This window comes from Suricata suricatta, chromosome 12 (assembly GCF_006229205.1).
Source record: "Suricata suricatta isolate VVHF042 chromosome 12, meerkat_22Aug2017_6uvM2_HiC, whole genome shotgun sequence".
Lineage (NCBI taxonomy): Eukaryota > Metazoa > Chordata > Mammalia > Carnivora > Herpestidae > Suricata > Suricata suricatta.
Window position 1 is genome coordinate 54,239,444 of NC_043711.1, and position 13,034 is coordinate 54,252,477.

A 13,034-nucleotide genomic window follows, 5' to 3' on the forward strand; every position below is an offset into this window, starting at 1 on the left:
CTGCAGAACAGTTCATTACACTACAGAATGGCTCTCTCTACCCATCTGCCACCTTTTATGAGAAAGATACATTGTCAAATGACATTGCAGAGAGACAGAGGGCAAATCCTGCAAATTGTCCTCCGCCAACCTTGTGCCCACCCCACTGTAAATGGAAGTCCCAAAGGTCAAGGTGCCTCTCCAAATCCTGCACAATCTGCCCCAGCCCCACTTACCTACTTGGAATCTTAGGCAAATTATGTTACTTGAAGTCTCAAGTTCATCATCTGTAAATAGGGTAATTATTCTAACTTCACAGGTTGTTGTGGAAATTAAATAAAATAATGCATGTAAACACTGTCTGGCCTATAGCAAGTACTCAGTAAATTCGAGCTATTGTGACTGGAGGGTAATAGCAGATGGCATTGACCTGACTGGAATAAGGCAATCTCATGGCTGAGATAAACCTGGAACAGGGGGTTTAAGGAAAAATTGAGGGAGTTCAGAGAAGAATAAGACAGCACTTGGGAAGGAGCTTTGGATAGGAAAATGGAGCTTTCAGTTGAACTGGAAAAGCAAAAATTAAAATGCTAGCAAGCACTGGGTGAGGGGGGAGGGTAAGCAGGACCACCTAGTTAAATGCACAATCTGATTCAGAAGGGAAATGGGAGTCAATCTAGGACTACGCAAAGTAGAATAATGGATCACAGCAGCAGACTCAAAAAAGAGAACACCCCTGTCAGGGGAAGGTGAGACTGGAAGCAAAAGACACAGCCCAGGAGACAGTGGCCGGTTCAGATGTGGAGGATTAATCTTAGACATCTGGGATCTCTTGGATCTACTGCCTATTTTTCTAATAGCTTTTATTTTGCTTTGTCGTACTCTTGGCTACCAGACGGCACATGTAGCTGCCATCAGACTGCTGGTCTATAGAACCCCAGTCACTGCCGATTCTAATCAGTTGTTTCAAAGCTGTAATAGGCCGAAATCCAAATAACCAACCTTCATTCATCATTCTTTCACTCACATATTCATTTATTATGAATACATGAATATCCATCACCCCAACCACTGATCTGTCTAGGCTCTGGAATATGCCTTAGAAATGAATAAAAGTAGCCATTACTTTTAAAGGGGTTACAGACCTCTGGGATAAACAGATTCACAACTAACTCTTACACTGGACAGATTGTCAGTACCACAAGAGAGGAACGAACACAATTCTATGCCCCAGGTTGAAAACTGGGAGCAAATCAGGCTGTATTTGGCCAGCAAATGTTTTGTTTGGCTCACATGGATGTTTTATTTCAGTTTTTTAGATTAGTTGCCAACACTTAAAAATTAGGGCATTTCACATAAAAATCCGTAGCTTCTGGCGAAAACAGGAAGATCCGAGCACTCTAGGCCAGATTCCTGCAGGGGAGTAACTGGCAGGAGCCATGCAGCAGCTGCCCCTTTAAGGCAGAGCATGAGATCTCTAGTTTGCCACACTCCTTGCCATTCCCTCTTACTCTCTGACCTCAGAGCCAAGTGCTCGACTGCTAGTTTTCAGCAGCTTTAGAACAGCCTTAAGAAAAAAGTAAAAAGGAATTTTTTAAGCTCAATTTTCTATTGAAAGTAGAAGTGAAAGATACGCCACTAAGACTGTATGTTTCAAGAGAAATGGGGTGTAGAAAAGCAGACCACTCCTGGGAAAGACGGACACTTCTGTGCATTTAAGATGCACAAAGATGTCTCCCCCTCTAAGGCCTCCCTGACTCCCGAAGGCATCTGAGTTTGCAGCCTCTGTAACTGGAAGAAAAACTCCTGTAGGAGCTAACAAACAGCAGTGGCTCTGGAGGAGAAAAGCTGGCCCCACCACCTGTTCACTGTGTGACCTTGGCAAATTAATTCCCCTCTCTGTGCTTCAGCTTCCTTATATGTGAAGCGGAGGTAATTACAGCACCTGCACCCTAGGGCTGCTGGGAAGTGACAGTGAGATATAAAGGACATAATTCTCAGCCAGTGCCTGGCACACAGGAACCATTAGCCACAGAAGAGAGAACCCATCTCTGAAGGGACCCTACAGAATGCTTAGAATTCCAGCGTGAGGACATGAGAAAAGAATTTCTTCACACAGGACTGACAACGCAAGGACAGAGAGGGGGTGGCAAAGGTCCTGTTCCAGGGGTCCAACCAAAGGCCGCACAGGAAAGCTGAAAAGATCATCTAGGAAGATTTTTAAGATTTTACAGTGATCCAGTAAGGCAGCACTTCCCCAGGTGTTTCACTCTATGGTGGATTTCGAGGATACACGTGGACTACAACATTGACATCCACTCCTAAGAAAGTCATGGTCTTGGGATCCTCCCAAGCCGTCTGATGAAGCACGGGGGAAAGTGTTGGTGTGACGCCCCTCCTCTCCAGCACCTCTGACCGCACGGGACAAACCTCCAGGTCTCCAGACTGCACACCGGAGGCTTAAAGGCTCCAGCATCCAGCGACAACTTTGTGACAAACACTGCTTTGCTTCTCTCTGCGTTAAGTTGCACAGGGATCTCCTAGCAAGGGTACTGGTTCCCAAATACGGAGCAAGCGTCTCCTTGGAAAATCAAGTCTGAGTGAATACAAGTGAGACGACTTCGAGAAAGAGGCCAAGGAAACAAGAGGATCGGTAATATGTGGAGGTGGCAAAAACTGCGACGTTTGAGAAACTGTCGTGAGTGAACGATGAACCCGGGACGGAGGTGGACGGGGCCAGACTGTGATTCTGTGGAAAACCGCCTCGACGGGCCACTACCACACGCGTGGTACCGCTCCCTCGCTCGCGCGCCAGGCCTCCGTTTCTCCATCCGCAAAGGGCTAGGAAGGCGACCCTGCAGTCGCTCAGACCCGCGGTTCAGGGCCCTCAGCCCAGGCCGCAGGCCCGTCACCCTTGGGAACCACGGGGGCTCCCGCCAACGGTTCCCGCGTCCCCGCCAGGGCTCGGCCTCCCGCTCCTCCCGGACCGCCCCGCTCCTCACCAAACCTCGGCTTTATCCCTCCACGTCAACACGGCCCTCATCGCGGTTTCCCTCACGCCTCAGGCCCCTCCTCCCAAATCAGTGATGGACCCTAGTCCCCTAAGGGCTTTGGTTACTGCGCTACCCCTGGCAACGCACATGCGCAGTGAGCCTCGCGCACGCGCGCGGCCGAGTTCCAAGTGCGCAAATCTAAAAGGAAAGGCTAAGAAAGAAGCAAAAGCAGAGATGGAACAGAGTCTAGGAGGAGTCTGCGCCCCTAGGGCTCGCGCGACTGGTCCGAACGCGCGGAGGGCGGTACGTCTCCCTCGACGAAGGATTTGATTGGCTGAGCCCTGGAAATGGCGTCTGTGGCTGAGGGGGAGGTGAGAAAGCCGAGGTGGTGTCTGATGGACGCTCCCGGTCTTTAGCTTTGCTTTCGTCCTTGCGCTCCGAGCGGCAGAAGTTTTCGCATCTTATTCTGCTCTGCGCCTTGGTTGTCGCACCCTCTCACCCCGTTGCTGCTGCCGGAGACCACTTGAAGGGCACGGCTAGGATGGAGAGTCCGAGCCTGGGGGACTGCGGAGCTGTCCCCTCCGTCACCTCCAGTGAGCACTTAGCCCCAGACCGGCCCTGTGACCTTCGGCAAGTCATTGTCCCCTTTTGGGACTCATTTTCACCACCTAAAAAATGGGAGCGGGGTGGGGTGATTAAGATCGACAGAGTTCGAGACCCACAGGGTTAGGTTACTCGGAGCAACAGCTGTAGCTCAGATACTTTTCCAGTGGTTCAGCCCTAGAGTGCTCCCTATTTTGTTACCCGAAATGATGAGAAGAGCTGGAAGGAGCAGTAATGTTTTGTGCAAGGGGAGCAGGGAGAGATCTGCTCGGGTTGCAGGGTCCTAGGACGACCATGTAAGAGATGTCATGTTAAGCAGCCAGCGGTGTCCCCAAAATGGGTTCTATAGGAAGTTACAGAGGAATCCACAGTCTTGTTTCGAGTATGGTACTTGTATATGTGAGATACGGAGTGAGGATGAATTATCTTTTTTTTTTTCTTTTTTCAAAATTTAATCCCCAGAACTGCCTTTAAAGAAGTATTACCTCCTTTTTGCAGGTGAAGAAAGGAGACTCGGAGAGGTTAAGTAACTTGGTCTTGGACACATACCTAGTAAATGGCAGAGCTTCGATTTGAACCCAGTCCCTTGACTTTAAAGTTTGTGCTGTTTTCACTAGGTTTCAGTTTCCTTATTCCTAAAGTGTGAACTATATAGTTTCTTAAGTTCCACCCAACCCCCCCAAATTATTAACCCCAAAGTACTTCAGAAGAGGTTGATTCTAATTCTAGTTACTAAGTCTTGCTTAGTTTCCCTATTTGTAGAAAAGAATCTGGGTTAGATATCTCTATAGATTGTACAGAGGTTTCCAATGCTTTTTAGCCCATGTTGGAGGACAGGGAGATAATCACATAGCATACCACTGATCCATCCTGATTTTAGTCTCTCCTATAGTCTAAATAGTCCACAGGGTTCCTGTTCTGACATGGATTGAAACTGAATAAGCAGAGGAGAATAAATTTTAAGTAAGCTATTTACTTGTACTTTGTTTTTTTCAGTGAGGAAGATGTTACTCTGGGATCCAAAAGAGTGGGAGAAGATGAAAAGCAAATAGTGATAAAAAGCAGCAGTGAGTGTAATCCCCTGCTGCAGGAATCCATTGCTTCCGGTCAGACTGGTGGTGCTACGGTGACAGAATGCCATAAGTCTGTCCCATGTGGATGGGAAAGAGTTGTGAAGCAAAGATTATCCGGGAAAACAGCAGGAAGATATGATGTATATTTTATCAGGTGAGCATACAAGGTGGTACAGATAGCGCAGCCAAATCATTTTATCTAGACAGGTAGCAGGAAAGCATAATCTTGCCTTTTTTCTATTTTTATCATACAACCATTATGGATTCTATTCTTTGAGAGTCACAGGTTAGTTATATAAAGTGACCTGGAAACAGTCATACTACATATTTCTACTTCATACTTCTACTTCAAATGGGTGCCCTTAAATTTGTAAATTTGTAAATATTTATAAAAGTATTTTATACTATCATAGAGAAAACTATTTAAAAGTACTGCTTTATCACTTTTTAAATTTTAAGTGACAAATACCCATGGCAGATTAAAGAGAGAGTGCGTGCAAGTGGGGGAGGGATAGAGGGAGAGAGAGAATCTTAAGCCCGTTCCACATTCAGCGTGAGGCTTGATCATGACCTGAGCTCAAGTCAAGAGTTGGACGCTTAGCCAACTGAGCCACCTAGGCACCCCACACTTTTTAAATTTTAAGTGATAAATACCCATGGTGACATTTGGAAATTATTAATTAAAAATCTGAAATGTCTAATTCTTTTTAAAATTCACTTTTATTTACTACCAATAAGTTTTCTTTTATATCATTTTATAGCCCACAAGGACTGAAGTTCAGATCCAAAAGTTCACTTGCTAAATATCTTCACAAAAGTGGAGAGACTTCTCTTACACCAGAAGATTTTGATTTTACTGTACCTTCTAAAAGAGACATCAAGCCCCAACGTAAAGATTACAACATAGCACCTCTGACGTCCCAAAAGCAAAATGAAAGGAACAATTCAAACTGGAACCTTAGGATGCGAAGCCGTTGGAAAAAAGGTGTCTTTCCCCTGCCAAGTGGCACTTCAGAATTGGAAAGCAGCAGAGGACCATCTCACTTTAAAGAAGATGAGGGTGTTAATGATGTTAACCCCAGAAAGGTTAGAAAGTCCAAAGGAAAGGTGATGATTTTAAAAGGAATTCAAGTTAAGAAAACTAAAACAGGGTGCCAGAAGGGTCTTCCCAAGTCTGCTCAAAGGAACAGGAAAAGAGAATCTGAATATAATAAGGCAGATGCTGAAAGTGAACCTGTTGAGCAAGGAAGTCTGCTTGATAAAACTTTCTCCATTTCTGATGCCGGAGGAGCAAGCAACAGGAGTGTGACCAATGAAGAAAAGAGACTTATAAAAGAAAAATCATTGAGTTCAGGATCAAACTTTTGTTTTGAACAAATACCTGCTGACGTTATAAACAAATTACATTTAATCGAAGAAGCAGAATGGAGCAAGAAGTGTGAGGAAACCTCTTTAGAATCTGAGGAAATAAGAACAAAAGTAGAAGCTGGGGAAAGGAAGGAGCCTTTGCGTACTGAGAGCTCTGAAATGGATGACAACTGCTTGCAAACAGAGAACGCCTCTATTTCTGTGAAAATGTGTCAAGGTATTGAGAGCACTAAAGCTGCTAGGAAACATGTGATGAGTTTATACTCCTAGAGAGTATATTTCATGCCTGTACCCAGTTAGGATGTGGAAATAGAATGAAGAAATAGGGTCAAATATTAGATATGTCCTACCATTTGATCCTCGTACCTCTGTTAACCTCTTCAAACCTGCGGCATAGAGGGAATCAGCAGGCTCCTACCTTGATACCCCCAGAAAAGGAGCATTGTGCCGTGAACAGCTGCCACCGTCTCTCCCTGGTGCGACAGCTGGGCTCTCCTCAGCAGTGCTTTCCCTTCTTCCCATCTTCTTTCTAGCTAGTAATATTATACAACTTTAGGGAAAATAAAAAGGTTCCAGTTGTGAAAACCTTTGGGGAAGAATCTTTTTATGCGTAAACTGGTTGCGAATAGTCAGTGTCTAGTATCCCTTATGTTACTACTGATATGTGATTTCCAATTTCAGTTTGTACATATCATAGTCACTTTTATCTTCTTTTATAATGTAATGCTTCTCTAAAATGCTTTAGAGCTCTAAATAATTCAAAACTGTAAACATATAGTTCATCTATTATTCGTAATATGCTCTTAATACAGAATTCAGAGCTTAGTAGTTTTGCCTTTATAATACCTCAGTGAATAAGAAATAAGAAGACCTTTTGGGTAGCCCTGTATTATATATTCATTATGCCATAATGGCCATAATGGCATAATGAATAACTCCTTTAAAGAAGAAGAAGAATTTTACTTAAAGTCCTTTTGGGAGATAGCCTGGACAAATTGGTGGAACAGGGGGTTAGATTTGATTCCTGTTCTCAGCCCTACTCATGATTTTATGTCTTTGCTGTGCCTAGAATTCCCTTACCTTTAATAGAAGATGAACCATATATACCTAGGGGCTGCCTAAGGATTTAAGCCTGTTCTTTAAAGACTTTAAGCTTCTTAGAGTCTTAATGTTTATGTAGCTTTATTGCTAGTATAACAGGTGAATAAAATATGAAAAACATCCTTTTGTGACCAAAATGGAAGTATCCTATTCATAAAGAAGTCTAGTTTTCTCTCTCTCTCTCTCTCTCTCTCTCTCTCTCTCTCTCTTATGTTTTTATTTAGAGAGAGAGACAGCCTGAGCACAGGAGGGTCAGAGAGAGACGGAGACACAGAATCAGAAGACAGGCTCCATCCAGGCTCTGAGCTAGCTGTCAGCACAGAGCCCAATGTGGGGCTCGAACCCAGGAACCGTGAGGTCATGACCTGAGCCGAAGCTGGACGCTCAACCGACTGAGCCACCCAGGCGCCCCAAGAAGTCTAGTTCTCAACATGAGGTGAAGTAGCCTTAGTTTAAGAGGTATCTAGTGGAATAGTAGACTTTTTCATTGGCTTAGTTGGGAAATGCCAAGTATACTGAGTTTCAGTCTCCTAGTAATAAAAGAGGGTAGTTAATAATTATTTATAAGAACCCACAGAAGAAATGTAACTAATAAAAGTTTCCTTTGTTCTCTTTTTTTTTTCTACTAGGCTTTGCCTCTTCAAAATAGGAAAAAAACAGCTAATTATTGGGAGAGCTCAGTACCTGTCCCAATCTGTAGTCAATCCCACTCCCATTTTGGGATGGCTGTTTAAGTTCTTTTTTTTTTTTTAATTTTTTTAGCAAGTAATCTCTATGCCCAGGTCACCTTGGTGGCTTAGTCGGTTAAGTATCCAACTTTGGTTCAGGTCATAATCTCATGGTTCGTTGCTTCAAGCCCCAGGTGGGCTCTGTGCTGTCAGCCTAGAGCCTGGAGCCTGCTCTTGATTCTGTGACTCCCTCTCTTTTTGCCCCTTCCCTGCTTGTACTGTGTGTGTGTCTGTGTGTCTTTCTTTCAAAAATAAATAAACATTAAAAAAAAAAGTGATCTCTAGGCCCAACATGAGCTCAAAAATTCATGACCCTGAGATCAAGAGTCTCATGCTTCTCTGACTGAGACAGCCAGACACCCCCAGGATGGTTGTTTCATTTCTAAGCCTCAGTTTGTTTATCTATAAAAGGGAGGTAATAATCCTCACCAGTCTTGTGTTTCACATCAAGAGTATTACAAAGTAAAAGGAGAAGTGAAAAAGGTGGCTTCATGCTATACAAATGAAAGGTATTATTAACTGACATTCAAATTTAGAGGGTAATATTATGGATAGTATTAAATGTGATGATTTTAGAGAGTTGGGAAGCCCAATAATGTCAGTCAAATGGTCTTTCTTAAATTAACTGAGCTTCCCAGTAGACAGTGGTCAGTACAAAGTCCAAATGAGGTTTTTCGGCAGCTTCTGTTTTGTCTATATCCTTTTTTTTTTTTAAGTGTAAAGTGTTCACTGCAGAAATTTTGGAAAATATAGAAAATTAAAGGAGAAAAGAACAATGAGCAACAAGCATTATACTGGTTTGGTTTATTACATTCTAATCTCTATCTTTTTTTTCTTTTTTTATTAACTTGGGATCATATGTAGAATATTGCTTTTTTACTTAAGAACATGGGGGAAGATATTCATGATATAGTCTCAAGATGTTTTAACCACATTGTACAAATATGTCCTGATTTAAAATATTCCAGAGGCACGTGGGTGGCTCAGTCAGTTAAGTGGCTGACTTCAGCTCAGGTCATGACTCAAGGTTTATTAGTTCAAGACCCGCATCGGGCTCTGTGCTGACAGCTCAGAGCCTGGAGCCTGCTTCGCATTCTGTGTCTCCCTCTCTCTCTGCCCCTTCCCCGCTCATGTTCTGTTTTTCTCTGTCTCAATAAAAAAATTTAAAATAAAATTTTAAATTTATAAATTTTTAAATTTACAAATAAAAAATAAAATAAATTTAAAAAAATGGAAAATTTATTTAAAAATAAAATATTCCATATTCTAATTTGTCAATTCTTTGAACTCTGAGCATGAATCTTAGTGTACTAGTTTAACAAAGTGGTTTAAAAGTATGGACTCAGGAACCAGACTGAACCAGACTGTCTCTGTCAGTAGCTGTGTGAGTTAGTTTCTTTGTAACTCAGTTCTGTAAGGTAAAAGTAAATAGTACCTAGCTTGTAGGTCTGTAGTGTTAAATTGGTTAATATTTGTAAAGTGCTTAGAACAGTAACTGGCATATACTAAATGCTTTATAATAGTAGTGCATTTTCATTATTTGTTCCCCTGAGTATTTCTTTAGCCTAAGCCATAGCTTCTATAAACAATGTTCACCATTCCTTTTCAGAAGATACCAGGCCGCGGACACAAGTAGAAAAAAGGAAAACAAGCCTATATTTTTCCAGCAAATATAACAAAGAAGGTATCCCTTTCCCAATCAGAAAATCCAATTTTAAATCTGTTTCAGATGTTGAGCTCTGATGCAGTGTGTTTGTTTAGCCCTTAGCCCCCCGCGACGCAAAGCCTTTAAGAAGTGGACACCTCCTCGGTCACCGTTTAACCTCATTCAAGAAACACTTTTCCACGACCCATGGAAGCTCCTCATTGCTACTATATTTCTCAATCGGACTTCAGGTTTGTGGATTATTTTAATCTTTGTCTTAGGCACAGTGCGATGAGGAGAAAGACCACTGGATTGATTAGGAGGCCTGGGTTCAAGTTTAACTTTGAGTCTGTGTGACCTCACGCAAGGACTTCCCCTGTCAGCCCTGCAACTCTTCACCCATCAGGTTAGACTAGATGACAGCCAAAGCCTTTTTAGCCCTCAGGAACAGATTGTCATTTATTTTCTACTTCCAAACTAGTTTTAGTCATAGTGAAAATCAGTTACTTAACAAATTCCAACTTCTGTCATGTGTAAAAGCATTTCTTTTTCATTGGATGATTTCTTTTTTTTTTTTATGTTTTTTATTTTATTTTTGAGAGACAGAGAGAGACAGCGTGAGCAGGGGAGGGTCAGAGAGAGAGGGAAATACAGAATCTGAAGCAGGCTCCAGGCTCTGAGCTGTCAGCCCAGAGCCTGATGCGGGGCTCGAACCCACAAACCATGAGATCATGACCTGACCTGAAGTCGGATGCTCAACCGATGGAGCCACCCAGGTGCCCCTGGATTATTTCTTTACTGTCACTGGCACCTTGTGTTCTGTATGCATTTATACTAGTTATCTGATGGCTGGATCATTTGAAAACTAATATCATGCAAGGCCAGGGATCAGTATGATTCAGACTGTGAGCCTAATAGCCAATAGTGTTGGTTTTTGACACTGCAGGTGGTTGCCAGTTCAAGTAATGGCTTCTCGTCAGGGATTTAAAAAGAAAAAGAAAAAAACAAAACTCTCTATATGAAATTTGTAGAGAGGAAGTACCTGAATTTAAAAACAACCCACTGGGAGGCTTGTAATCACAGTTACTTTTACTTCCCAGGTAAAATGGCAATCCCTGTGCTCTGGGAGTTTCTAGAGAAGTACCCTTCAGCTGAGGTAGCAAGAACCGCAGACTGGAGAGATGTGTCAGAACTTCTTAAACCTCTTGGTCTCTACGATCTTCGAGCAAAAACCATTATCAAGTTCTCAGGTACTTTCCCGTATACCCAAAGGAAAGAACATAAACTGTGCCTATTTAAGAGAGCCCAACCTTAAACTTTAATGCTACTGTATTAATAGAGGTCATTCAGCTCGAGGGCTAAAAGCATGTAAAAAACAGTCCACTTGTCCCAAACCACAGTCTCCCACTGACCCAAGCAGTAAATCTTTGCCCACCACTGGGGCAGGCCATCTGGGCAGGATGAAGTCAGTGAAGCAGAATGCCCCATTCATCTCAAGGACTTTACCTCTGCCTAGTTAGCACAGCACAAAATAATAATGGCTAGTAAGTGGCAGGTGAGAGGTTCAGACGGTGCTGTGGGAATTCGGCAGAAAGAGCCACTAGAACTGGGGTTAGGAAAGCCTTTTTGCTGTCCCTTCCTGCCATTCTCACCATCCAACTCTGCATCACCACATATTTGGGGAAAGTGTCTTTCTAGAAGCTGACCTGATACGTGAGGTTTTATCTTTTCAGATGAATATCTGACAAAGCAGTGGAAGTACCCAATTGAGCTCCACGGGATTGGCAAATATGGCAACGACTCTTACCGAATTTTTTGCGTCAATGAGTGGAAGCAGGTGAGGCCCAGCTCAACCATGATGTCTCTAGCACATTTTGTCTCTGAGGCAAACTAAGGCCACCCAATAGCCAAAACTACTTTTTGGGCACATGTGTTATCACCATCACAACCAGTTTTGTCCCAGGCTTGAGGGGCAGTGGTGGCATGGGGCTCTTGGCAGAAGGGAGAGGCTCCATAGACACTCCCACCTCCGTAAAGACTCCTTGGTGTGGCCCCTGACTGACCTCCAGCAGTTTATCACTTCTGGCCCTGTAATGTCATTCCCCTTCATGTATGGTCTCCAAGCCTGACGTGGTTCTCCTCCGGTCACAGTCATATTAGCCTTCAAACGTGACACAGCTGGAGGAAAGCAGGCAGGCCTGCACTTGGAGTGTATGCTTGTGGGGGTTTCTCCTAGTGGGCCCAGACCACTTTTGGGGTAACTGGGCCCTATTTCAGCTACCCATTCAAATGAATATGCCCCGTCCCCAGGTATGCAGTGGGTGTCCTGGAGGCTGGTGGGTATAGGCAGGTGGACTGGTACACCGCCCTCTTAGTCTGTGACTCACCCTAAAGCATTCAGCCAGAAGATCTGGCCAAGCCCATTCCTGCTCCACTATGTACAGTGATAACTCTCAGGGCCTATAACTCCTGGAGGATGGCATGTTAATACTTGACTCATGTTATCAGCACTCCACATGCTAGATCATGGTAAAGATGAGTACTAAATTGGAAAGTACTTTGCGAAGGCTTGCCTTAATGTAAGATATTGTTTTAAGCATTCATGAATTCAGTTAGGTTAAAGGTTATAATTTTCAGAAATATTACGGTAAGGTGTTGTAGCTACCATACCTTTGAAAGGCCCATTTAAAAAATTTATTTCTAACTTCTGACTCCTAATGTGTTGTATTTCTTCCAGGTGCACCCTGAAGACCATAAATTAAATAAATATCATGACTGGCTTTGGGAAAATCATGAAAAATTAAGTCTGTCTTAAAATTCTTTGAAGTTTTCAAACTCAGTTTTTACACCTTACTTTGCACTTGATTGTTAAGAGCTCCATTAAACATAGGCATATAGATTTTAATTAGTCCAACTAGAAACGTGATGTAGGCTTTCTCAATATGCGTAACACTGGTAGATCTTTGCTACTGAATGTACTAGGACATGTTTGAGGTTTTTTAAAAAATAGATTGTTATTTGACAAGAAACCTAAAAATGTAAATGACTTTACCAATAATAAAATGTGATTTGAAGTGGAAAAAAAACTTTTGTCAACTCTCAATAATACAAAGCAAATTTCTATCAATCTTGCTTAAGGAAAAATTAGACGTTCTATTCTCTTTCTATAAAAATGGAATTACACAGTTATGTAGGAAGCAATCAGAGTTTGCACCCAGATATGTAAGAAATGATATAGGGGGTAATAGGCAGCTAATAATAGGCAGTTAACAAGATTTTTATTAAAAGATAACAATGTTACTTTTGTCATCATGTGTTCTTTTTTTAATGTTTTACTTATTTTTGATATAGAGACAGAGCATGAGAGGGGGAGGGGCAGAGAGAGGAGACACAGAATCAGAAGCAGGCTCCAGGCTCTGAGCTGTCAGCACAGAGCCCGACACAGGACTTGAATACACAAACGTGAGATCATGACCTGAGCCGAAGTTGGAGGCCTAACCAACTGAGTCACCCAGGTGCCCCTGTCATCATGTGTTCTTGATGA

At 42.8% G+C, this 13,034-nt stretch overlaps 2 protein-coding genes across 5 annotated transcripts in view; one reads left to right on the forward strand and one right to left on the reverse strand.

The window, feature by feature from the left end:
* Positions 1-3,097, reverse strand: part of IFT122 (intraflagellar transport 122) — a 73,376-nt gene extending 70,279 nt beyond the window's left edge. For all 4 annotated transcript variants that reach the window (XM_029917195.1, XM_029917196.1, XM_029917193.1 and 1 more), the window contains exon 1: positions 2,982-3,097. In XM_029917195.1, coding sequence (XP_029773055.1) covers positions 2,982-3,022 — 41 coding nt within the window. In that variant the 5' untranslated portion in view covers positions 3,023-3,097. The remainder of the gene's footprint in view (positions 1-2,981) is intronic.
* A 232-nt stretch (positions 3,098-3,329) lies between these two features.
* On the forward strand, positions 3,330-12,790 carry MBD4 (methyl-CpG binding domain 4, DNA glycosylase). The gene is made up of 8 exons (XM_029917005.1): positions 3,330-3,602; positions 4,572-4,802; positions 5,410-6,233; positions 9,455-9,529; positions 9,607-9,741; positions 10,591-10,740; positions 11,224-11,327; positions 12,228-12,790. Exons 1-8 carry the CDS (start codon positions 3,514-3,516, stop codon positions 12,303-12,305), a joined length of 1,686 nt encoding a protein of 561 aa, XP_029772865.1. The 5' UTR covers positions 3,330-3,513; the 3' UTR covers positions 12,306-12,790.
* Positions 12,791-13,034: the final 244 nt, after the last annotated feature.